This window comes from Ahaetulla prasina, chromosome 2 (genome assembly GCF_028640845.1).
Source record: "Ahaetulla prasina isolate Xishuangbanna chromosome 2, ASM2864084v1, whole genome shotgun sequence".
Lineage (NCBI taxonomy): Eukaryota > Metazoa > Chordata > Lepidosauria > Squamata > Colubridae > Ahaetulla > Ahaetulla prasina.
In genome coordinates, this window is record NC_080540.1 from 59929541 (window position 1) to 59956885 (window position 27345).

General features: G+C 41.8%; 1 protein-coding gene across 1 annotated transcript; it reads left to right on the forward strand.

Moving 5' to 3' along the window:
* The first annotated feature begins 669 nt into the window (after window positions 1-669).
* Window positions 670-27345, forward strand: MCM2 (minichromosome maintenance complex component 2). Its single transcript, XM_058172567.1, has 16 exons — window positions 670-811; window positions 1931-2118; window positions 5052-5227; window positions 7130-7393; window positions 9119-9338; window positions 10670-10877; window positions 11727-11861; window positions 13081-13272; window positions 18066-18159; window positions 18944-19194; window positions 19665-19791; window positions 19955-20067; window positions 21004-21246; window positions 22533-22715; window positions 25650-25805; window positions 27054-27345. The coding sequence occupies exons 1-16, from the start codon at window positions 806-808 to the stop codon at window positions 27162-27164; spliced, it is 2667 nt and encodes an 888-aa protein (XP_058028550.1). The 5' UTR covers window positions 670-805; the 3' UTR covers window positions 27165-27345.

Consider the following 27345-nt stretch of genomic DNA (forward strand, 5'->3'; position numbering starts at 1 on the left):
TGCTTCTGATTTAAGGGAGGAATCGAAGCAAAAAACAAAACAAAAAAAAGACAGTTTCCAAAATATGCATTTTTTTTTTATTCTGGGTTATTTTGGCGAATTCGCGGTATTGTTTTGTTTTTTTTCCTAAAAGTACTCCCTTCCTCGGGCTGTCATCCCGTTTAAGCATTTGCGAAGCGTCTCCTGTTAAGCAAACCCTTTATTAACGAAAATAAACAGGCACCGTCAGCGCGCCACCTCTCGCGGCTTATTTCGCCGCTTGAAAGAAATTCGAGGGCGTGCGGCGCACCTAAACAATTTCAGCGAAACGAAACGGCAACGGAACTGCATTCCACGACTGGAAGGCAGCCCCATATAATAAGCATTCCCGGCCGACGAGAGACCACAGAGCTCACGTGGTGCTCTCCAGAGTGCTGGACTCCCCAACTCCTCCTTAACCGAGGACATCGGAACAAAATTCCCAGCACCGTCGAGCCGCGTTTTTCCCTCTTTCACCTCCCTCCCTCCTCCCAGCCTACAGTTCCCGCCCTCGCCCCTCGTTAATATTCATAAGATTTTCCCCCCCCGCCCGTCTTTCCTCTCCAGCGACGGACCGCTCCGCCCCTAGTTAATATTCATAGCGCTTTCAGCTAGTCTCTAGGCTTAATATTTGCATATTCATAAGACGTTGCGTCAGGATGCCTAAGCTTTCGCGGGCTTTTGACCACGTGACCCTTCATCCGCGCGGAATTCAGGCTCCGGCGGCGCTTGTAGTTTGCAGGGGGGAAAGAAGTAGTTGTTGGAAGAAGCTCGGAAGGCAGAAGAAATGGCGGTAAGCGAGCAACTGACCTGCAAGTGCTTTTCTTGTATTGGTTATTTGTATTTGCGTCCCTTTGGTGGGCCGCCTTTTTGGGGATCGTTTGGCGTCCTCGTTTTTTTTTTTACCACTTAGCCGTTCATTTCGTAGTTTTCCTGGTTCGTTTTAGAAGCTGCATCCAGACCTTTTGCCTGGCGGAAATTTGCAGGAAGAGTGAAATTTTAGGCGCTTTCCCGTTCATTCGTGCAAAATTCCTGCCCAGCCATAGACCGGGAGGTCTGTGCCGGCCGTGTCAAACCCCAGGAGGAGATTAGAAGATGGCAGTACAAAGAAATATTCTCAGGCACCACTGTTTTATTTATTTATTTATTTATTTGATTTGATTTGATTTTTATACCGCCCTTCTCCCGAAGGACTCAGGGCGGTGTACAGGCATAATAAAACCGACAATACAATATACAAGTTTAAAATACGATTTAAAAAACTTATTTAAATTAGCCCAGTGATTAAAATTTACCATACTGTTTTGGAATTGAACCCAAAGGATCTCTCTGGAATTTAAAAGATAGCAAAAATAAAGGGTCCCACGCAGTGCCTGCCAGGAGTAGCCAGCAGGCACTTCTCTTAGTCTGTCTCTTTTGCCATTCCTTTTGCACATTGACAAGTTTGGAAAATTCGAACCAAACCAAGTCCTAGGAAAATGCAGGTAGTCTTCGACTTACAACCACAATTGAGCCCGACATTTCTGTTGTCAAGTGAGACATTGGTTAAGTGAGTTTTTGCCCGTTTGATGACTTTTCTTCATGGTTGTTAAGTGAATCACTGCAGTTGATGAGTTAGAAACCCAGTCATTAAGTGAATCTGTCTTCCCCATTGACGTCACTTGTCAGAAGGATGCAAAAGGAGATCACATGCCCCTGGCAAAAGTCATAAACTGGTTGCCAAGCGTCTCAATTTTGATCACATGATCATGAGGGTGCCTCAAAGATCATAACTATAAAAAACAGTCATAAGTCACATTTTTCAGTGCCGTTTTAACTCTGAACGGTCACTAAACAAACTGTTGTAAATCGAGGGCTATCTGTATGCTAACCAAATTCACAGTATATTTTGCACTCTTGTCTGCTGTGTTAGGATTCCTCTGAGTCGAACATGGCTACCAGCCCGGTGCAGAATTCTCGCCGAGGAGAGGCCTTCACGTCCAGCCCAGGGAGAGATCTACCACCTTTCGAGGATGAATCTGAGGGACTCCTGGGGACAGAGGGACTCCCTGATGAAGAGGACGAAGATGGAGAGGAACTGATTGGTGAAGGGATGGAAAGGTAGGGGTCTTCTCCTGCCAGGTTCATGTTTTCACATGAAACCTGAGAATGAAACATTTGGCACTCTGTCCAACTAGGTTCTCTTTTCTTTCCTCTTTCATCAATTCAATGTGAATCAGGTTGACTTCAAAGGGGCAAATGTGAAGATGTTTGTATTTAATACTATAAATTGATATTGGTGTGGCAGTAAATTCAGATTGCATTATTTCATATACAGGACACTCCCACACACATTGTCATACTCCTTGATCTTTCTCATTCTTTGCTATTATCAGCAGTAGGAAATCAGTAAATTGGTGCTCTTAACAGTTAATCACATACATAGTCAACTAGTTGATTATAATTGCATTGCTTGGCTTCCTTCTAATAGTAACTAGTAACCATGATTTTTTTTTCACCATAATCAGTCAGAAAATGTGCAGGGTTCCTGGGATTTGAAGATTGATGTAATGTTTGAGCTAACCTGTTGACTTTTTTTCTATTTTTCACAATATATTATGATTAGATGTTGGGTCAATTTGATTATCAAATGGAGATCACCTCATTTGGAATATTCGTTTATTTAATATAGTATTCTTGATAGATAAGGATGGGAAAACTTATAACTATGTGTAGACCCACTATGTAAAGGGAGAATTTATCAGGGTTTTTTAAAATTTCTTTTTTAAGGGCAGATTTTTTTTTATGTTTAATGTTAGATTTGCTTGAACTTTGGGTCATTTCCCCCCCCCTTTTTTTTTGGATACAATTTTTTCCTTTTTTCTGGATATGTTTTCTGTTTTGCATTTTATTCTTGTTGATAAAACAAACATAAACACAGAAAATGTGCAGAGTTCCTCATTAGTTCGGGAAAAGATAACCAATTGTGACAAAATTATCCCAACTTCTATCCTGTTAGAAATGTACCTGTTCTAGAACAGTGGTCCCCAACCTTTTCAATTTGGTGGCTCAGCGCAGGGGAGGGGGTGTGAGTGGCACAAGCGCCCTCTGCTCACACAAGCAGAGATTCATGCATGCCTGCAGCCTGGGGATTGGGGACTCCTGTTCTAGAACAGGGCTGTTAAACTCCCGGCCTGGGGGCCGGATGCAGCATGTGCTGGCCACGCCCACATCTGGTTTAACGAATGGGGGGGAAATTGCAATATGTTACATGATGACACTGTGATGATGCAAGTTTGACATCCCGTTCTAGAATATATAAAGGAATTGTTTCAATTAAGAAAAAAATCAAAGGTTAAGCACTGAGCCAGATGCTTATGGGCCTCTAAAACTTCCACAAGTATCTGAATGTGCCATCCCTATTCTAGATAATATCTACCTTGATGGATATTGTTAGATAGTTTAAAAGCCATACATTATATGATGTTCAGTACAAGTATCTAATTACAGAACTTGAAGTCAAATGACAATATGCCATTTGTTAGCAAACTTTCAAACTTAGAGATGAAGTAGAAGTTCATAAGGGCTGGATTTGCACATCTAAATTACTCTAAATTCATAATTCCCATAGACGTGTATGAAGTTATTGTAATGGGATATGTAAAAAGTATGCTTAATGGAATGAAATGAAAGAGGCTATAGATGAAAAAACATAGAGGAATGATTGCTGCAAGAAAAGAGGAAACTAATACCTTATAGAGAGAGTAAAGGATTAATGTATTTAGTCAGAGGAAGAAATAACTAAGCTTCAAGAGGAAGAGAGAATATATAGCAAATTTGATGGAAATAACAAAACTTTGCAAGGAGATGAAAGATAAGCCTCTCACAGTGTGTATAAAATAGAAAATAAAAGTGATGATACTATTTGGGATGAAACAAATGTGAAAATGCTAGAAGAGGTATTTCAGAGATTTGTATGAGAACAATACTCTTACTACACTGAATGCCACATTAAATCAGTGCTGCAAATGCAAGCAATTGAGAAAAAAAGTATGAAAAGAGAGTCATAAACATTGTGAGAATGTTGAAAAATAGTAATGCTGCATGAATAGATGCGTTGTGAAATTTAATATATTTCCTCCCAAATTTTTCAGTGCATTCAGTTGCCACAGAAAACAACAGTACAATTGCAAGGTTTATTGACTCAAAGTTGCACTGTAGTTGTCCCTTTGATATATCCCATTTAGTGTTAGGGTAAGCAGTGGTGGGATTCAAGTAATTTAACAACCGGTTCTCTGACCTAATGATTTCTTCCAACAACCAGTTTGCCAAACTGCTCAGAAAGTTAGCAACCGGTTCTCCCGAAGTGGTGCGAACTGGCTGAATCCCACCACTGAGCGTAAGTAATTAAAAGCATAGCTCACTGATTAAATATTCTTTCAACTTTATTCTGTGAATACTGTTTTTATTCTGTTAATTGTTAATTTTTATTGTTTTAATATGTTGTTAGCCACCCAAAGTTACATCCATGAAATGAATATCCATCTAAAATAGTTAATACATTGATTTAATAAATGATAGAAGCAAAGAAGCTATCTAAATAAATAATCATCAGCACTAAAAGTTGGTTTGTACCTCTTTGATTCCAGAAAGAAAAGGAATAAGAAGTAATAGCTAACAGGATAACAAGCTGGAGAATGGAATGTCTAAAAATGAGGCTCACCTACACTAAGTGCAGAGAGAGAGAGAGGGAGGGATTTTATTATTATTTATTGGATTTCTAGACCGCCCTTCTCTTGAAGGACTCAGGGCGGTGTACAGATTAAATTGTCCTCACTGTTAGGAAGTTTCTCCTTAATTCCAGGTTGCTTCTCTTGATTAGTTTCATCCATATATATTCCATAAATGCACTAGATTTCCTATGTGCAGGTGTTGTACAAGTTGTGATATCCAAATATAAATGTCAGATCTGGTGCTTTGCAAAATAAGTAAGGTACTCAGGATGCTTATGCAATGTGGTTGATGAACAAGTTTTTTTTTATTTTTTTGTCCAGGGACTATCGTCCTATTCCTGAGCTTGATGTCTATGAAGCTGAAGGTTTAGCCTTGAATGATGAAGATCTAGAAGAGCTAACTGCCAGCCAAAGAGAAGCTGCAGAACGTGCAATGAGACAGAGGGACCGTGAGATGGGTCGAGGCCTGGGCCGCATGCGGACTGGACTGCTTTATGGTACATTTTTAAATGAATGGGTAGTGATGGCTTGCATTTCCTTAAGTCACACTTAAGGCAGTTGCAGTGTTCCACAGTCACACATCAGCTTTCCATAAGCAAAGTCAATGGGGAAGCTTGGAAGGAAAGTTAAAAGTTGTTCATGTTAGTCTCCCACACCTGTGCAATCTCCCCTAGCCCCTCTGTGCTTGCACCACATTTTCATGGCCCCCTGTGCACCCTCTCCACCCATCAGCAGTGTTCTGACTTAGGCTCCCTTAAAAACCAGGAAGCAGAGTCTTGGTCCTGGCAAAACCTCTTTTATTTACACGACTGTGAATTACTTTCATTCACAGTCAGCAATGCTTGTCCGAACAGTTTTTCAAAGGAATATTTATAAATACACCTTATCTCGCTTGGCAAACTGCCACGTAACTTGTTTCCAAACTTGACAGAGTCTCTTAGAGTCACAAACAGAACTTTCCACTCTTGCAACAATCATATGAATGAATTGTTTCCTGCAAAAGCCCATTCCCCGTTCGCTCCTCTTTTGTTTCCTATGGGAGGAGCCAATAATCTCCAAGGTGTAGCTTTACTTCCAAGTCGACCCTGCTTTCTTAGTTGTTCTTGTCTTCTGACAGCTCTGTGCATGCACACACTGGGAATGGGCTCAGCTGTTCCTCTGCCTCACTGCTGTCTAGCTCCCTCTTTGCCTCTGACGCAGAGCCCTTGTCCGAGCTTTCCCCAGCCACCAGGACTGGCCCATGTTCCTCCCCAATCTCCTCATTCTATGACTCTGCTGCCAGCTCTGCAGCCACACTACGCTGCACCTCCATCATCACTTGCACACTCACTCAAAGCCACACCTCATCCATGCCACACCTCCTCCAGAACTCACACCCTCTCTCTCACTAGCAGAAGCCCCCCACTATTCTTGCACTGTATTTTCCTCTCACTCATGTGCTCTTCTCAATCTGGCAGTAACCATTTGCCTCCACCTGAGGCTTTCAATTTCCGGCCAGCTTCCTCATTGACTTTGGCTGTTGAAAGCCAGTAGGAAGTTGTGAGAAGGTGCTCACTTAACAATCCATGATCTTCACTTAACAATGGATATTGGGACTTCAGGATTTTTCTAATGTGGTCACATACATTGAGCTTGGGGATATAGACATGAAAGTGTATGGCATCCACAAAGGCCCAAAGCATGAGCAGCTAAAAAAAAGATCTGACCAAATAAGTCATGAGCAATTTGATCACCTACAAGACTGATTCTGATTTATTTCTTACTAATTCTCATTTATTTCTTACTAATAAAAGTCAGTCCCATGCTGCTCAGTCTTATGAGATATGCTGAGTATATAGCTGATTATTTTAATGTTTACTTTCATATGTAAATGGAATGGTTTTTAATTCATAAACCACTCAGAGTCACTTTAGATAATGAGATGGGCAGAGTATAAATTTGATTACTAAATAAATATGAATGGGATTACTCTTCTTAACCAAGAGTCTTCAATATGTTAAAATTACACCAAATAAAATGAAAAGCAAATAAATTAAAAACAGAGAATTTTTAGAATGTAGCAAAACTTTAAAAATTTTGCTTGACACTTGAAATAGCATTAAATTAGAAAATCTGCAGATTCCAAACTGGTACTCTCCAGATGATACATTTCTCATAATCTCCCAATGGGAAGTTATACATAGCCTCATTGGACATAAGCATCATGTTGAACAAGAAATTGTAGAAATCCAATGTGTTTGTGAGGTGATCATTTGGGGAAAGCTATTAAAAAAGAGGAGATCCATCTAAGAGTCCTATCTCAGAGAATTGATTTTGTTTCATTAACAGTTCTATGTTTATGCAGCTGTCTGATAACCCCTTTTTATTTCCTCTGCTTCTGCCCACCTTTTAAATTCTAGAGAGTGATGATGAAGATGAGGGTCGTCCTTTGCGGAAGAGGCGCTTGGCTGAACGGGCTGCTGAAGGTATGGAAGAAGAGGAGGAAGACATGATCGAAAGCATAGAGAACCTGGAAGACATGAAGGGGCATTCAGTGAGAGAATGGGTGTCCATGGCAGTTCCCCGTCTTGAGATCTACCATCGCTTCAAGAACTTCCTAAAGACCCACGTGGATGATCACGGTCACAATGTCTTCAAAGAGAGGATCAGTGACATGTGTAAAGGTATAACTGTGGGAATGCAACAAAAATAATTTAGAAAACCAACAGAGTGCTAGTTTCAAATGTTTCTGGTGATGACTCATATTGACCAGTTTCATAACTGCACTAAGCCAGTTTTCAAACTAGAATAATACATTGTAAGCCAAACCATTGTTTACCAAACCTATTCACTGGACTCATACAACATGCTAAACCACAAACCACATAATGGCTTAGTGTGCAGTATGAATTTAGTCATTGCTTGAGATATATTTCTTTTAACTTACATTATATCTCATGCCACATGATCATAGCTGGTAGGTGACTTTTCATTAAGGTTCCTGATTGTATTATTCAGATAGAGCCTAACAAACCACTTGAGACTCTTTACAGAATAGACATAATACTTGTGGGGAATATCTCAGTTTAATTCTATTTCCCATGGTTAGAATTATACTGTACCTATATAGGCTGCACTTTCTCTTCTCTTCCCTTCCATATCCCTATACTTTTTTGTAGGCGAATTGTGCTGCAAGAGCTAAGAACGACGACTTAATTATTTTGAATTACAATGCCAGTGTTTAAGTTACTAAAATATTGGCTAGCAGGTTTCTAAGGAACACATCTATTAGAGTAATACCTTTATTCTTAATGTTCATTTTTAGCCATCATGAATAAAATTCCTTCAGTAGAAGCTGACAACTATTTTCACAACAAAAACATAGTTGTTGTTTTTTTTAAAAAAATACCAGCGGTCAAATAAGACATAAGAAGGACTGCTATATGATTGCAAATGTATTTTAGAAGAAACCCAATAAACGCTGGCAGGAATAGCCAACACTCCAGAAGATAGGCTCCAGTTACAGAAAGATCTTGACAGACTTGAACATTGGGCACTATCTAACAAAATGAAATTCAACAGTGAAAAAAGTAAGGTTCTACATTTAGGCCAAAAAAACAAAATGCACCAGTACCGTATATGTGGTACCTTGCTCAATAGTAGTACCTGTGAGAGGGATCTTGGAGTCCTAGTGGATAACCATTTAGATATGAGCCAGCAGTGTGCAGCAGCTGCTAAAAAAGCCAACACAGTTCTGGGCTGCATAAACAGGAATAGAATCAAGATCACGTGAAGTGTTAGTACCACTTTATAATGCCTTGGTAAGGCCACACTTGGAATATTGCATCCAGTTTTGGTCGCCACGATGTAAAAAAGATGTTGAGACTCTAGAAAGAGTGCAGAGAAGAGCAACAAAGATGATTAGGGGACTGGAGGCTAAAACATATGAAGAACGGTTGCAGGAACTGGGTATGTCTAGTTTAATAAAAAGAAGGACTAGGGGAGACATGATAGCAGTGTTCCAATATCTCAGGGGTTGCCACAAAGAAGAGGGAGTCGGGCTGTTCTCCAAAGCACCTGAGGGTAGAACAAGAAGCAATGGGTGGAAACTGATCAAAGAAAGAAGCAACTTAGAACTAAGGAGAAATTTCCTGACAGTTAGAACAATTAATAAGTGGAACGACTTGCCTTCAGAAGTTGTGAATGCTCCAACACTGGAAATTTTAAAGAAAATGTTGGATAACCATCTGACTGAGATGGTGTAGGGTTTCCTGCCTGGGCAGGGGGTTGGACTAGAAGGCCTCCAAGGTCCCTTCCAACTCTGTTGTTATGTTATGTTATGTTAAACACAGTTTTTTTGTGTTTCTGCAGTGGTGGGCCAAGGTTTTTAAAAAATCTTCTCTTGGCAGAGAATAGAGAGAGTGTGGTGGTGAATTATGAGGATTTGGCTGCCCGGGAACATGTCCTTGCCTACTTTCTTCCGGAAGCCCCAGCTGAGATGTTGAAGATCTTTGATGAAGCAGCCAAGGAAGTAGTAATGGCTATGTATCCCAAATATGACCGGATTGCTCAGGAAATCCATGTCCGCATCTCACATCTACCTCTGGTGGAGGAGTTACGATCACTTAGGTAAGAAGGCAGTTTAGGATTGAGGTTGGCAGCACTAACAAAATCTATCAAGGCTGCTTAATGATTTATGACCCATAGTTGATTAGGAGATAAGTGATCCAGATGATAAACTATTGAGTAGGTCTCTTGTAGCATTACTGCGTCAAGGACAAAAATGAAGAGATTGCCTATTAAAGTTTCCCTCTAAAGAACTAGTCTGCCAAGTCCTGAAATTGAGTTACATCACATGCTTAAAATTATTTTGTTGCTCTGGAAGTATCTTAAGTTTCTATTTTAAAAATTCAGGTTTCCCTTTCTGAGTGTAGAACCATAGGAGAAAGGCATGGTGAATTGATTGGGTATAAAGCTGCTACGTTTGTAGTCAAATTATATTCTTAATTCTTGGTTTGTTACATTTATACCCTGTCATTCTTTCTTAAATTCAGGGTAATCTGTATAGCGGGGGTGTCAAACTCATGGCATCACATGACGTATCGCAACTTTTTTCCCCTTTGCTAAACCGGGCATGGGTGTGGCCAGCACATGACACATCTGGCCCACGGGTCGCAAGTTTGACAGCCCTGCTGTATAGCATTCCTTCCACCAATTTAGTTCCACAACAGTGACCTGTAAGCGAGGTTGGATTTTCCATAGCTGAAGTTAATCCAATATTTCATTATTATAGCGAGCTAACCCATCTAATTTGTGGTATTTACTCTGGCAGCTGGTCGTCGGGGTCTTAGATGGCTACTTATTGGGCATCATTTTGTAAGTGGGAATGTTTGAATATGAAAACTGGGATCTCCTGCTTGAAAAAGTGCCTTGATTTAAATTGCCTTCCCTCTGTCAGGGTTCCAAGTAATACACCCAACTGAAGAAGACTCTGAGGCTAGAGATTCCTCAAAGATCCATTTTATTAGAGATGTCATATTGGCACATCTAGGAAAACCCGAATCTGAAAGTTCCCAGGTTTTCCCCACCCAAAAGAAAGTCAAAAACTCATTCCCTGCACTCACATATCCGTCACATGATCCAATGAATCCACCATCCGAATTGGAGACATCCCCCAGTCACTCCTACTCGGGTGCAGGCTGAACGTCCTTGACGCCCAGAGAAAAGAATGTTGTTATGGCTATATATCTTCAGCTCCTTGCAAATCCCCGCTCCCATTTTCGCAGGCACTAAATGCGGCAGCCGTGAAGCTCCAAAGAAAAGATGGCTTCCAGGGCTGACACCCTCCCCCATTCATGAGCTTTTTGCTTCTCGAAGTTTTGCAGAAATGTAAAGAAAATATAGTATTCAACTATTCAAGATCCTTTATATTTGAGCCTTGTTCCTGCTTCTTCTCATAGGCAGCTACATCTAAACCAGCTTATCCGGACAAGTGGAGTTGTCACAAGCTGTACAGGGGTCCTTCCCCAGCTCAGCATGATCAAGTATAATTGTACCAAATGTGGTTTTGTCTTGGGGCCTTTCTCACAGTCTCAAAACCAAGAAGTAAAACCAGGATCTTGCCCGGAGTGTCAATCTGTTGGTCCCTTTGAAATCAACATGGAAGAGGTAAGCTGTGCTTGATGCGATATTAGGAGGACCATCGTATCTTTGTTCAGACAGTTAAAACTCCATAATTCTTAGATTTTTTGGAATAGCAGCTGCCTGATGCCCTGGAAGAGTTTTGGGTGCTTGAGGAGCCCAGGTTGAATCCCCTGCTTTACAATAAAGACATGGCGCTTTTCCAGATGCTCATAAATGCTAGATTCTATCCTGTAAGACCACAGACATTCTGAAGAATTCTAACTGGTTGAAGGGAAAAAAGAAGCAACAGTCATACCACAATAGGAAGCAATACAGTCTCTGTAGGGCTAGATTAAATGAAATTATCGGACCAATTTGCTGATTGAGTTCAGGGAGGCTTGGATATGAAAATTGGAGGCAACAAAGCAGAACCCATGGAAAGGTCCTCAGGATTGCCATGATCCTGAGCAAACTCACTCTATAAGGAGGTTTGATTGGAAGAAGTGTGTGGGGAAGGTATGTGTTCATTTAATGCACAGGTAAACTCCACATGAAGCTTACAAGGCCAAAATGATTGCTGAACAACCAACCAAAACAAATGTAAAACTTTTATGGAGATGAGTTGGAAGATAAGTTAGTCTGCTATATGTAGATTTGTGTTATATTTTGACCAGTCTCCAAGATGCTGAGGTTTGTCCGTTTTCAGCTAAATACAAGTTTGTCTGACCTGAAGTTTTTCATATGGATGTGAGGGAAAGTGATCTTGTATAAACCTCCTTGAATCTAGTGTCTTCTTGTTTAAGAAATATGCTGAGAATTTTGGTTGCAGAGGTTTTTTGCATTTTTTTTGTGCTCCATGAAATTCCTAACATCAGGTGCTTGATGTCCCGACAGACAGTCTACCAGAACTATCAGCGCATCAAAATCCAGGAGAGCCCGGGGAAGGTGGCAGCTGGCAGGCTTCCTCGCTCAAAGGACGCCATTTTACTGGCTGACCTGGTTGACAGTTGCAAGCCAGGGGATGAGATTGTAAGTATAAGGCCCAGAAAAGCAGGGAAGGTCAGAGACTGAGGCATAATTATCACAACTATCCTGGTTAGAGAATTCAGGAAAGAGCCTTAATGAAAATAAAGCAGCCTCTGGAAGAAGTATTTATTTGTATCCTTTTATTATTTTTACAAATAACTTAAGGCTGTAAACCATATTGTATCCAACAGACCTTCTTCCTATTTTCCCCACAATAACAATCCTGTGAGGGAGATTGGGCTAAAACAGAGTGCCTGGCCCAAAGTCACCCAGCTGGCTTTCATAGCTAAATCGTGAACTCACAATCTATGTGTAACTTGGTTTTCTGAAGTTCACCAGAATGGCTATATCTTTTAATTTGCGTGTAGCACATTTCAGTCTGAGTTCCTTGCACTTCCCTTTTTATTTGTCTGCATGATCATCACTTCACCCTATATTGAGATTCAGCTGTCAACTCAGCCGTGGATTTGATTACTTAGAAATGTGAAAGGAAGTTCCAAAGAACTAGCATCTTCCACAGAATTGTTTCAATTAATCTCTGTGTGTTTCTAATTCAAATTTTTTTTGTTAAGTGTATCAATGTACTCTATGTATCCCAAATAGATTTTTTCATCTGCATTATAAAAAAATCCTAAAACCATAACATAGAAATTCTTCCAACACAACAATAAATGGTGTTGAATATACAAGTTGTCCTTGACTTACGACCAGTTGCTTAGCAACCATTCAACATTATGTCAGGCCTACCTGGGAGCTACATACAACCCACATTCAAAATTCTGATAGTTGGGGAGACCCCCATGGTCAACTGTGGGCATTTGGCAACATGGCTGCATTTATAGCCATTTACACCACCTCATGATTGCATTTTATGATAGTTTTGCTAAAACTCAGCATTCTAATTTTCGGTAAAACCATGGCCATAGTGAATCATTCGTTTCATTTAAAAATTGGTGCAAAAAAAAAAAATCAGGTTGGTCACATGACTGACCCATTGTATGACCATCCCAACTTAATGTCATGAGAGCCAGGCTCCATTGTGATCACAAGTTTGTCATTAGTTATTTGTTCTATTAGTAGCTCACAAATAATATGTTGGTGTCTGCTTATGTTCATGCTCCTTAAACACTTCCTTTCTCCCTCTTTTTGTCTGCCTTGTCCCTAAATTATAGAAATTAATTTAGTGCCGATGACTAAAGAATATCTTACTCTTGTCTTTTAGGAGCTAACTGGAATATACCATAATAATTATGATGGCTCTTTGAATACGGCGAATGGGTTTCCAGTGTTTGCGACTGTGATCCTGGCCAATCACATCACCAAGAAAGATAATAAGGTGGCCGTTGGGGAGCTCACAGATGAGGACATGAAAGTTATTGTAGGACTGTCCAAAGATGAGCAAATTGGAGAGAAAGTGAGTTTGAAAGTCAAGATCCAAGATTCTGGTTTTCTTGTTTCCAGTTCAACAGTATGAAAGCTCCAGAGATTACTAGATTATTAGAATCTAATTAGTAGATTACTACCGTAGCAGTAGCAGTTCTCCTTCTGTTCCAAGATGATTTCAAGGGGCTGTAGGCACTTCTATGAAAACATTACTATGAGACCTGTTCAGTTTGTGTTTGGTCTGCTTTAATGTTTGGAATTCACACTATCCATACTTGGAATATGTCTAAACAAATTGTTTCATGAGCAATAGGTTTTTTTAAATACAAATATTACATCTTTACTAAAACAAATTATTATTATTACTATTATTGCTGTTATTGTCCTCCATTATATAGACTCTTATAGAATAGAATAGAATAGAATAGAATAGAATAGAATAGAATAGAATAGAATAGAATAGAATAGAATAGAATAGAATTTTATTGGCCAAGTGTGATTGGACACACAAGGAATTTGTCTTGGTGCATATGCTCTCAGTGTACATAAAAGAAAAGATACGTTCATCAATTGTCTCCCAGAAAGAAGAAAAATAATATTCAGAAGAGCAGTAAGTTTTAAAAATTAAATCCAACTAAATTAAGTCCGTCCCAAAATTTAATCTCAACCACTAAACCCAATTGAAGAGAGGGTGTTAAATGTTTAGATGAACCTTCTCTCCTTTCTTATTTCTTCTACATATATATAGTTACATATAATTTTCATTAGATGTTAACCACAAAATCCTTTACAAGGATGGGTCAATCAGAAGGTTTCCTCCCAAAAGTCTTCAGAAGACTTGCTCATTGGCTTCCTTAATTCACAACCTGTGAAATGGAAACTTTCAAAAAGCCTCATGTGTCAGTTACAACTGAACGCTAGCTTTTCTTTATCTAAGTTCAATAGCTTTATTGGTAATACAAAATGATATATTTCTTCCAGCTAATTGCATTATTGTCCATTTTGTAGAATGCTAGCATTTAACCTCCTTTTAAAAATCATCTCCTATAGGGAGACCTCCAGAAAATCCCAGGACTGTAGTCTAGCCAGAGAAATTAAAACATTCTGGAAGGAGTGAGACGTTACTATTTTTGACTTCCCAGACTGATTTCTGGTGACTTTGCTATACAGTCATTGTGGGTTTAATAGGACTTTGCTATAAACTGTGTGCAGAATTATTAGGCAAGTGAGTATTTTGACCATATCATCATTTTAATGAACGCTTAATGGATATAAGCATATCAGGTGATGTGTATTTGTGTAATGAGGAAGGGTGTGGCCTAAGGAGATCAACACCCTATACCCGTGATGGCGAACCAATGCCACCATATCAGTGGGCATGCGAGTGAACCAGTGCCACCATATCAGTGGGCATGCGAGCTCAGCTGAGTGGTGGGGAAGGCCCGTTTTTCTCTCTCACCTGGCTCCAGAGCCTCTCTGAGTCTGGGGAGAGTGAAAACGGCATTCCCCCACCACCCCCGAGGCTCTCCGGAGGCCAGAAACTGCCTGTTTGCCAACTTCCAGTTGGTCAGAAAGTGACGTTTTTTGCTGTTCCCCAGCCTCCAGAGCCTCTCTAGGAGCCATCGCATGCTGGGGAGGGGGGCCCATGCGGGGGCAGGGTGCATGGAATTATGGGTGTGGACACACGCACACACGACCCCCCCCATCCCTGCCAAATAATTCTGCACATTAATAGTTGCCCAATAATTGTGCACACATAGATATTCTCCTAAGAAAGGCAAAACCTCACTTTTATTTTCTTAAATATTTATTTATTTTTTATTTATTATTCATACTTTTATACCGCCCTATCTCCCTAGGGACTCAGGGCGGTGTACAGCCATATAAAAACACATAAATATACAAAGTAAAACATTAATCTAAAAAACTTATTATATAGGCCAAATATTTAAAATAGAGATATAAATAATAAAACCCAATTTAAAACCAAATCTAAAATTTAGACATTAAAAATTTTAAAAATCTAGTCCAGTCCTGCGCAGATAAATAGATGTGTCTTAAGCTCGCGGCGGAAGGTCCGAAGGTCCGGAAGTTGACGAAGTCCTGGGGAAGCCTGCTCCAGAGGGTGGGAGCCCCACAGAAAAGGCCCTTCCCCTGGGCGTCGCCAGTCGGCACTGCCTGGCCGACGGCACCCTGAGGAGTCCTCCCTGTGAGAGCGCACGGGCCAGTGGGAGGCATTCGGTGGCAGCAGACGGTCCCGTAAGTAACCCGGCCCTATGCCATGGAGCGCTTTGAAGATCATTACCAAAACCTTGAAGCGCACCCGGAAAACCACAGGCAGCCAGTGCAGTCTGCGCAGGAGAGGTGTTACATGGGAGCCACGAGGGGCTCCCTCTATCACCCGCGCAGCCGCATTCTGAACTACCTGGAGTCTCCGGGTGCTCCTCAAGGGGAGCCCCATGTAGAGAGCATTGCAGTAGTCCAGACGAGATGTCACGAGAGCATGAGTGACCGTGCATAGGGCATCCCGGTCTAGAAAGGGGCGCAACTGGCGAACCAGGCGAACCTGGTGAAAAGCTCTCCTGGAGACGGCCGTCAAATGGTCTTCGAAAGACAGCCGTCCATCCAGGAGAACGCCCAAGTTGCGTACCCTCTCCATTGGGGCCAATGACTCGCCCCCAACAGTCAGCCGAGGCTGCAGCTGACTGTACCGGGATGCCGGCATCCACAGCCACTCCGTCTTGGAGGGATTGAGCTTGAGCCTGTTTCTCCCCATCCAGACCCGTACGGCTTCCAGACACCGGGACAACACCTCGATAACCGTTGGGGTGGTCCGGTGTGAAAAGTACAGCTGAGTGTCGTCAGCGTACAGCTGGTACTCACACCGAAACCACTGATGATCTCACCCAGCGGCTTCATATAGATGTTGAACAAGAGGCGAGAGAATCGACCCTGAGGCACCCCACAAGTGAGGCGCCCGGGCCCGACCTCTGCCCCCCCGTCAACACCGTCTGCGACCGATCGGAGAGATAGGAGGAGAACCACCGATAAACTGTGCCTCCCACTCCCAATCCCTCCAACCGGTGCAGCAGGATACCATGGTTGATAGTATCAAAAGCCGCTGAGAGATCTAATAGGACCAAGGCAGAGGAATAACTCCTATCCCTGGCCCTCCAGAGATCATCCACCAACGCGACCAAAGCTGTCTCAGTGCTGTAACCGGGCCGGAAACCGGACTGGAACGGGTCTAGATAGACGGTTTCCTCCAGGTATCGGGGTAGCTGACATGCCACCACACTCTCTACAACCTTCGCAGCGAAGCGAAGGTTGGAGACCGGACGATAATTACCTAACACAGCTGGGTCCAGGGAAGGCTTCTTGAGGAGAGGCCTCACCACCGCCTCTTTCAAGGCAGCCGGAAAGACCCCCTCCAACAAAGAAGCATTTTTAATCCCCTGGAGCCAGCCTCGTGTCACATCCTGTGCGGCCAGCACCAACCAGGTCCAGTAAACATGTGGTGGCATTCAACCTACCCAGCAACCTGTCCATGTCCTCGGGAGCCACAGGGTCAAACTCATCCCAAACAATCTCAACAAGACGACTCTCAGACATCCCACCTGGATCTACCCAATTTTGGTCCAGACCATCCCGAAGTTGAACGATTTTGTCGTATAGATAACCACTAAACTCCTCAGCACGTCCCTGCAACGGGTCATCCCGCTCTCCCTGTTGAAGGAGAGAGCGAGTTACCCGAAACAGGGCGGCCGGGCGGTTATCTGCCGACGCAATGAGGGAGGAGACGAGCAACGCCTCGCTTCTCATTGCCACTAGGTAGGTCCTAGTATAGGACCTAACTAGTGTCCGATCAGCCTCCGAACGACTGGACCTCCAGGAACTCTCTAGGCGTCTTCTCCGGCGTTTCATCTCCCTCAGCTCCTCGGAGTACCAGGGAGCTGGTTGAGACCTACGCCGGGTCAGAGGCCGCAAAGGCACGACGCGATCCAAGGCCCCCGCCGCAGCTCGTTCCCAAGCCGCAACAAGTTCCTCGGCCGTGCCGTGAGCCAGACCCTCAGGAAACGGCCCAAGCTCCATCTGGAATCCCCCCGGGTCCATCAGGCGCCTGGGACGGAACCAACGTATTGGTTCCGTCTCCCTGCGGTGTTGAGTGGCGGTCAGAAAATCTAGGCGAAGGAGGAAGTGATCTGACCATGACAAAGGCTCAATGACTAAATCCCTCAAGTCCAGATCCTTCAACCACTGACCAGAGATGAAAATCAAATCCAGAGTGCCACCCCCACTGTGAGTAGGGCCATCAACTACTTGAGTCAGGTCCAAGGCCGTCATGGAAGCCGTGAACTCCCGAGCAGCTGAAGATGACATGCCAGTCGATGGCAAGTTAAAGTCCCCCATGACAAAATAAGTCTGGGGGTCTCCTCCACCACCACTCCAGCAAGCACCTCCAGGAGCTCGGGCAGGGCTGCTGCCACGCCGCAAGGAGCCAGGTACGTGACAAACAAGCCCATCTGACATCTATGACCCCATCTCACAAAGGGATTCACACCCAGCAATCTGAGGTACAGTGGTCTCCCTCGGCTCCAGACTCTCTCTAATCACAACCGCCACCCCTCCACCCCTACCCTATAATATTCAGGTTTATTAACATTTTGGATTGACTGTAGTTGTTCAATAATAAAATTAGTCTTCCAGAATACAACTTGCCTAATAATTGTGCATACGGTATACGGTATACAATCATTCAAGGTTTAATAGGAGATTTCCATTGTAGTAGTACTAATATGTTGGCTGTGTATTTGCTTTTCCCAGATCTTTGCCAGCATTGCTCCTTCCATCTATGGGCATGAAGATATCAAAAGGGGGCTGGCTCTAGCCCTGTTTGGAGGAGAAGCCAAAAACCCAGGTAAGTTGACCAAAGACACTTTGTGATCAACGCTGCTTTTACATGAAGAGCTTTTAAGTTGCTAGAGTGGATACCTGTATTATAGCGGAGAGTAATGGCTTGAAAAGGTGTTCATCTTATATTTTTACAGTTGCGCATGTCCCTATTAATAAGCTATTCTCCATTTTAGTAATTTATTCCAGAAAATAACAGCAATTTCTTACCACCAAAAGGTTCAACCATGAACTTCCCCCAGTTTTATCTAGTTTGTAAATAAGTATATGTTATAAAGTATGCATACAACACATTTCCTTTTCCGTCTGACCAGTTTTATCAGAAATTCACCTTACTCTGAAATGAGGTGGACAGATTCTTTTTTGTTTTACTGTCCTTTGTACTGATGTCTTATTAATCAAAATATGAATACTTACTGGTATGGGGTATACTAGTAAAGCAGACCATTCCTCAATCAGCCTATTCTTCATATTGCTATATCACTTTTATCTGACTACTTCTCCTAGAAAGCAATCAGATATTTTAAAGTATGTAAATGAGCTTTATTTCATATATTATGCTTTAACCCTGCCCTTCCTCCAGTGAAAACAAAAAAACCCATAGAGTTGATTCTCTTCCTTCATTACCTAGCGGTCCTTAGTCAGAACAACATTATGAATCTTGGTTCAGGGTCACTGGGGGAGCTTCGATGGACCATCATCTCAAGTCTCCGAAGTTCTAATGTAACATTTTGTCTCATTGTGCCATCTGCAATTTGGCTCACTGTTCTTTCCATCTTAAAACACTACAGGAGGAAAACACAAAGTCCGTGGAGACATCAATATGTTGCTTTGTGGCGATCCTGGCACAGCCAAGTCTCAGTTCCTGAAATATGTGGAGAAAGTAGCCAGCAGAGCGATATTCACCACCGGCCAGGGGGCTTCTGCAGTTGGTCTGACTGCCTATGTGCAGAGACATCCTGTAACCAAGGAATGGACCTTGGAGGCTGGAGCCCTGGTACTGGCAGACAGAGGGGTGTGCTTGATAGATGAATTTGACAAGGCAAGTATTGGCTTGGAGGCATGACGTAATTTGATCAAGCTAGATTCCAACAGTATAAGTTGCTCTAGGTAAGACCTTGAACACAGAAAATGAAACAGAGAGAAGACAGGTTGGATTTTAGGACCTATCTGGAGAGAGTCAGTCCTGAGATCTGGAACTGAGAAAAACTGCTTGGAATATTAAAGCTGATGGGGGATTTGATAGGTTTGGAGGATGCTGGTTCGAAGATTCTTTAATGTAGTGAAATCTATAAGTGAAGATACCTTGGGGAGAAGTGCTGGTTAATATGCGATGGGAGAAGATTGCTTTGAAACTCAGTATTAACAATTCTAGCTGGAAGATACTTCCTGTCCTTGATAATATCTAGAGACACTGAACTTCTTAAGAGCTTTGAATGTGTACAATCTGAATTCTGTTTTATTTATTACTGGGGCTAATTGGAGTTTTAACGTCTTTTGCTTGTTCCTCAGATGAACGATCAGGATAGGACCAGCATCCACGAAGCCATGGAACAGCAGAGCATTTCCATCTCCAAGGCTGGCATTGTGACATCTCTACAAGCTCGCTGCACTGTTATTGCTGCTGCCAACCCCATAGGTATGTGGGGCCAATGGGAGAAAAACTCAAACTATGGCAAAAAGTTCCACATATTGTGTTAAACTTCCTGTTTAAAAACTTCCTGTCTTTTGGGTCCTGAAAGGAACAACAGCATCCACTGTTTTGTTTTGTTTGTTTAAAAATGCTTCTTTTCCTATTCTAGGCGGGCGCTATGACCCTTCTTTGACTTTCTCGGAAAACGTTGACCTGACCGAGCCCATCATATCTCGCTTTGATATCCTGTGTGTTGTCAGGGACACTGTGGATCCTGTTCAGGTAGATTCTGCCGATCATTAGACTTAAGGAAGGTTAATGAAGGGCTTGTCATTTTAATACTTACTGAATGAAGAAGGGAGGTACATAAGATGGAATTAGCTAATACCATTGGCCTCTTGTCTATCTTGGGAAAGCAAAACTCACAGGAACACTTTGATAAGCATACAGGCAGTCCTCGAACTGCAACCTTTGAGTCAGTGACGGTTTGAAATTGCAACTTTGCTGAACGAATGGTGCTTACAACCAATCTTCATATTCTGGCTGTCCCAGCACTCCCATGGCGTGTGCTTGCAATCTGTGTGCTTGGCAACCAGTTTGCACATAGAACTGGGTTGTAACACCCCCACAATCACATGATCAGCATTTGCAACCTTCCTGCTAGTTTCCCCAAAAAGCCAGTAAGAGAAAACGGCAGAGAAGATCGCAAGTTGCTGGTCTCCCCAATCTGCATATTCTTCCAACATTGCACTCACACCACGCCAGCTATTTGTACACCCTTCCAGACTCACACTACACCCACACTGTGCCTCTCTTGCACCCTCCCTGAGACTCGCTGCGACACCCTCACCCCCTCTTCATCTGGTCCTACCACTCACCTGTCTGCTGGCCCGGGACTTGCAACTTCCTGATGGCTTCCTCATTGACTTTGGTTATGGGAAGGCCACAACACCTTAACAATTGTGCAACAACTGGGACCGCAGAGATTGCTAAGGCTAAGCAACTTTATGAAAGCATCGCTTAGGGACAGAAATTCCCATCTCGATTGCCATCGTAACTCGAGGACTACCTGTTCTTGTCAAAGATCCATTCATTTTTGAATAAGAGTTAGGCAATCTGGAAAATTAACTTTTGAAATTATTTTATAGTAAATGATATAAAATCAGTGTTTTGTATTTATTTTTCTTTTTTATTTTTCTTTCCAATTCTTTCTGGAAGGATGAGATGCTGGCTCGATTTGTTGTTAGTAGCCACATCAAGCATCACCCAAACAGCAAGGATGCAGTAAATGGAGAGTCTCAAGAGATTATCCTCCCTAATACTTATGGCGTAGAGCCTATTCCGCAGGAGGTCCTGAAGAAATACATTATTTACGCGAAGGAAAAAGTCCATCCCAAACTCAACCAGATGGACCAGGACAAAGTGGCCAGAATGTACAGTGAACTCAGGAAAGAATCCATGGTAAGCAACCAGGGAGGTGGGAAATCCTATGTTTCAGAGGGAGACAGACTGTCACCTGCAGAATCACTATGCCTCTCATCAGTTAAATGGAGCTGGAAGAAATGTTGGTCCCAATAAATCTGAAATCTGGTTCTTTTTAGAAGCAGCCGTTTATTTAAAACGGTTCATGAAAAAGTTCCCAAATCTATAAATGAGTACTGGCCTTATTAGAACCCACCCAAAGAATATGCAGGTCTTTATCGTCTTCTGAATTCTTTCTGCTTAATTTGTCCCTGAAAGCTAGATACAATTGTTCACCAAAATATCTGCCAATAACTATTGCATCGGTGTATATATAACCTGTGCTAAAATTGGCTTTATAGAAACATCTCGCCTGATCTTTGGACTTTGTTCTCCCATCCTTGGGGTTTGTATATTTGTTTGTTCTGACAACTTGTCTGATAAAGAGAACTGATAGCATTTTGGCTAGATGTCAACTCAAGGATCAAAGAAAAAAGTTCTGGATTCCTGAAAAAAGAAGTAGTGGGAACCCCTAAGGAGGCATATTCCTTATAATCTATGCAATGTATTAGTTTGCCAGCAGATGGCAGAGTCTTCCATTAATCATTGATGCCTTTTAAACAGACTTTTTTTTAGTGGGTTTGTTTTTTTTCCTATTTACTATCCTGTGCGACATTATTTGTTTTTAATTCGCTCCATGCAGCGTAAACAGCTCCCCAGAGTAGAAAGGCAGGCTGTAACTTAATGGTGTGCAATTTCGGTCAGTTTCTGAATCACTTTGTGTGGCAGAACAAGGACAGGATCCACTTTGGATAAGGTCAGATGTTTTAAGAGGTAAAGTAGATTCCTTAAACCTGTCAGTCTTTAAGGCATCCATTGATCCTCTTCAATGTTCCCCAGCTGCTTTTTAGGGCACATTTAGGTGGGGCATATGGGAGCAGAAAAAGGATGCTGGCAAGTCACATGCTATTCTTGGGGTGCCCTTTTCTGCATTTATTTATTTATTTATTTATTCACACATATATAAGCATAAGCATGAAATAACTATACAATATAAAAGCATATATATATAAGTATAAGTATGTAATGACTATATTAATTGGATATAACAAAAGAAAACAATAGGACAGGAAAGGTAGGCACGCTTGTGCTCTTATGCACACCCCTTACAGACCTCTTAGAAATGGGGTGAGGTCAATAGCAGACAGTTTTTGGTTGAAGCTTTCGGGATTTTGGGAACCATTGCTGGAATCCATCATCAGGGCTTTTCCCTTTTCTTTCTGCAGGCAACTGGGAGTATCCCCATTACAGTGCGTCACATAGAGTCCATGATCCGAATGGCAGAGGCTCATGCTCGCATGCACCTGAGGGATTACGTGGTAGAGGACGATGTCAACATGGCCATCAGGGTCATGCTGGAGAGTTTCATCGACACACAGAAGTTTAGTGTTATGAGAAGCATGCGAAAGGTATGCATAGATGTGGATCCTTTCGTAGCGGTGGCGGTTTCATTTGGGATTATGGAAAAATACCATGAGAACTTAAGTTTAATAGAACTCCAGTGTGGATTCAGGGAGCTGACTTTAAACAAGCACTCGGATGTTATGCACTTTTATGTACTGCACACTGTTATGGACAGTAAATTATAGAGTCTTTCTGTTGTCTCCATTATTGTGTGTATAGTATGTTGAAACTTACCCTAGTCAACTGGAAATTGTAGGACAAGATTGATAGAGAAATTACAATAATTCTCCCAAAATATCCAAAATCTCTAGGTATCCATGCAGAGTCTCTTAGACAAGTAAGACTGTCAGCTATATTAACAGTTTAATCTTAGAAGATGGTGAAATCTCAGGCCGAAAGAAGAATATTATTTCTTCTTTCATTTCCTTTTGGACTGTTCAAGAGATAAGTAAATGCCCTGCTTGGACCTCAATGAATCCCAGTAATGAATCCTGGAAAATGCTGCCAAATGGCAAAGGAGTAGGCTAAGGGCCCTGTCATCCACACTCCTGATGAATGAAATAGCTTTTGAGATGAAGATTGGACGCTGGAGACACTAAAGTTAATATTAGAATTGGGCCAACTTGAAAGGCCTTTGATGTGATCAGAGAGATCAATTTCTAATCCACTCTTTAGGGAGTGTACTGAGTGATCACGGATCAACCTTAGTTTGGAAGGCTAGAATATGAATAAATAATCATATTCGTTATCTTGAACTTCTTGATGGAATGGTGAGATTAAAACATACAATGAATGAAAAATTATGTTGTGTATTCGTGTCTATGCAGTTTATAGACAACTTTGAATCAGTTGAGTGCTTACAAAATTTGAGTACTTTAACAATGTTTTTGCCTGCTTTCTTAAACATTTTAAAAAGTCCAGAAGCTCCAGAAATTTGGAGACTATTTCTTACTCTTATGTTTCTGCCCTCCCACATTAAAATCAAATGTGGGGAGGGGAACCCTTTAATGCCCATCTTAGTATATGGCAAAGTTATTTCTGTGATCCTTGCTTTGATTTAGTAATTATCACTCCCGTTTCGATGGATGAGTGCCCTGTTGTTCTTTCTTTACTGGGGACCTGTCCCCCTGGGAGGCCATGAGTTCTTGGGCAAGTATGGCTGCAGGATGGTTGAGTTCCTTGCAGGGCAAGGTGGGTTGTTAGGGTATTGAGTTGGGTATGTGTATGATTGGGCATGTGTACTTTAGCCTGGGAGGAAGGAATAAAGGGCGGGATGATGATGAACAGAGAGCAGGTGGAATATATTGGGACAGTGATGGGTAGAAGGAGACGTGGAAACCTGGGGCAGGTTCCACCTTAGATGAGGGCACCAACCTGGCATGTCTCATCAAAACCTGATGGGCCCAGAGCAGAATGTCCACCTGGGTTTCAGGGTTTCCATCAACTGGGACCCCAAAAGAGAAGGAGGTGTTGTTATTGTTGTCCATGAATCCTTTCAAGCCTTGCATATCTGCTCTGTGGATAATTAGATGTGAGGCAGTCTTCTGAAGGTGGGCTCCAGTAAGCAATTCAGATTGTTGTTGGTTTTACCACCCTTTCTGTTATCCAGCATCACCCCTGCCTGAATTTTGGTAGTTAAGTTCCATTGCTGGGCTGGTGACAGAATCCTGGAGACTGTTGGGGATTTTAATCTGTTGCCATGTGATGTTGAGCTTGGGGCAGTGCAGGAATTCCTGGCCTGTCCCAAATCATTGCTGGTCCAATTCAAATAAAACATTTTGTTTTTTATCTTAATTGTTTTTATTGGTTTTGAAATGTGTTCTATTTAATTTAATTTTTTTTACATTGTAAGCCACCCAGAGACATTTGCAGTTGGGTCTGTTATCTTAAATCAAATAGATTAAACAAAATAGGTAACATTCAGTGAGATTGATTTCTAATTCATGTTTTAAATGTTTACTTAGACTATCAAAATTCCAGCTTCGAAACCATTGTTCCAGTTAACTGTGTATTATTATTCCATTCTTGCCTGGGGTTTAATGCAAATAAGCAAATAAATAAATAAGTCCTGGGAAAGTTTTTTTGGGTCTTTTTTCTTTTTAACTATTCAGTAACCAAACTTTTTTGGGAAAGCTGTTTGCCCCTATAAGAAGATAAGATGGATCCTCAGGTGTGCCTTCAGTAGGCCAGTATTGTGTTTAAAATAAATGGTGATTAAAATCCTTTTTATTTACATCAGAGACATTAATTTTTTTGTTGAAACAGCTTTAGAATGTTGCCTTTTTCAACAGTGATTTGTGCCTTTATCATCTCTCCCTTGATTTTTGCAATTCACTCTATGTGGAATCACTCTAGGAGATTATATACAATGTACTTACTCTCTGTTGACTAGTCAGTAGAAGCTAGTCCAGCAGTAGAATGCCAATTTTGTGCAGCTGCATTGTCTACTGGAAAATTCAGTCAGTCTGCTTCAAGGTACTGGTTATCCTTTATAGGCTTGGCTCCTTGCTCGCTCCAAAGACATAGAATTTGCTCACCTGATACATGCAAACTGAAAAGGGATGTTGCAGATTTTTCCCCTGCCAACCATTAAAGAAAACTTTGGGTGGGGGGCTTTAGTCCCCTCACCCTAAAACAGTTCACATCCCTCCAGGTGAGCATAGCTCCTTTCTTATTAACATTTCAAAAGCACTGGAAAAAAAACCCTGTGTTTTTCAGTGCAAATTGGTAATGAGTAGGGAATCAGTGGAGTGACTGCTTGGGGATGTTGCTATATTTGTACTAGCTGGGATGAGATGCTTTGCTTTGTCTGCATGGATTCATTTTGCTGTAAGCTTGCTAGAGTTGCCTGTTAAAACCTATAGGTACATTAAAATAGATAATTTCAAATTGCTTTTGGTTCATTCTTGACCTCTCCTCTTGTTCTTTGTTGCACACAGACTTTTTCCCGATACCTTGCCTTCAGGCGGGATAACAACGAGCTGCTGCTATTCATTTTGAAACAACTTGTATCAGAACAGGTGATGTATCAGAGGAATCGCTATGGAGCACAACAGGACACCACTGAAGTGCCGGAGAAAGACTTAATTGATAAGGTATGGAACATTCCCTTTTGTGGACATTGTACCAAGATTAAATCTAGTCTTTCTTGGTTTCCCTTTCTAAGCTATGAATAAGTGAGCACTTTTCTTTTGTTGCAAAGAAAAGCGTGAGATGTTAGAACAGGCAGCAAAGTTGCTCGCTTCTGGGGTTATAATTTTGTATCGCTCTGAACCCCCAAATGTGAGAAATTAGTGCAAAGGCTTTTGGGGGCTCTTGATCACAAGGACATCATGAAAAAGGGTGGATTTCACTGGAAGGAGAGAAATTGGGGAAATGTTTTTTTCTTATAGATGTTTTTGTTGTCGCTGTGCTGTGCTGCAGTTTTGCATTCAACAGGATTTTGGGATGTTGAATAAACCCATTTTATCTTCTGTGAAAAAGATGTAAAGATTCCAATGCATGCTGGCAGTTTGCTGTCAAATGTCAATGTTATCTGGGAAGAGGAAATTATTTATTTTAATGCAATTATCTATTTTCCCATACGGTATATTCAATATAACAATCCTGCCTTGTTCACCTCCAAGTGGACTACTGTGATGAGCTTTACATGGAGCTGCCCTTGAAGAAAACTGCAAGGTGGTTCAGAATGTGGCAGCGTGCGTAGTTACGGATATGCCTTGGTTAGCCTCTGCTCTGCAAGCTGTACTGGCTTTCGTTATGCTTCCAAGTGCGGCTAGGTGATTGTCACCTAGAATGCTCTTTATGGCATGGGACTAGCTTATTTACAGGACTGCCTCTCGCCAGTTGTTTTTACCCATCCCATTTAAGTCTGACAGAAAAGGCAAGCTGGGCATTCTGACAATTAAGGAATATTACCTTATGGGGTCCAGGAAGTGTGTCTTTTCTGCTGCAGCATCTGCCTTTTGGAACACCATTCCCCCCCCCCCAAAGATTCAGTTTACCCCAATTATGCCAAAGTGCCAGAAAGCATTAAAGACATAGATACTTCCAGATTCAGTTCCAAATTCAGTAAAACAAAACCACATTCTGGATTCTGTTTATATATGTTGTTAGCTGTTTAGAATTGCTAAAGTGAGATGGGCAGTCATTTAAATTAGACAGACACAAAGATATTGCAAATAGTAGATATAGCAGACCAATAACCATATGTAAACGTTTATCCTGACCAAATGATATGTTTCAGTGAATAATATCTTAATGCAGAGAAGCTGCCACAACCTCTCTCTGCAAATTTGATTGTCACTTAACTATTCATGTCCTTCTCCTTTTCTCTTTGCCAGGCCCGTCAAATCAACATCCACAATCTTTCTGCCTTCTTCGATAGTGATTTGTTCAAGATGAACAAGTTCAGCCGTGATGTCAAGCGGAAATTAATTGTGCAAAATTTCTGAGGCAGCGACTTTGCAAGTGGTTGGAGACAAAAGCGGTTCAGAGCTATGCTTCCTCTTCTGTTGCAGCAACACATGGCAATCCTCAAGGCTGTTCCTTATATATATTTCAGAAAAGAACTAAGAAGCTGCTCTGCTGAAAGGCCTGTAAATAGAATTGGAATGGAATGGAATGGTCCTTTTT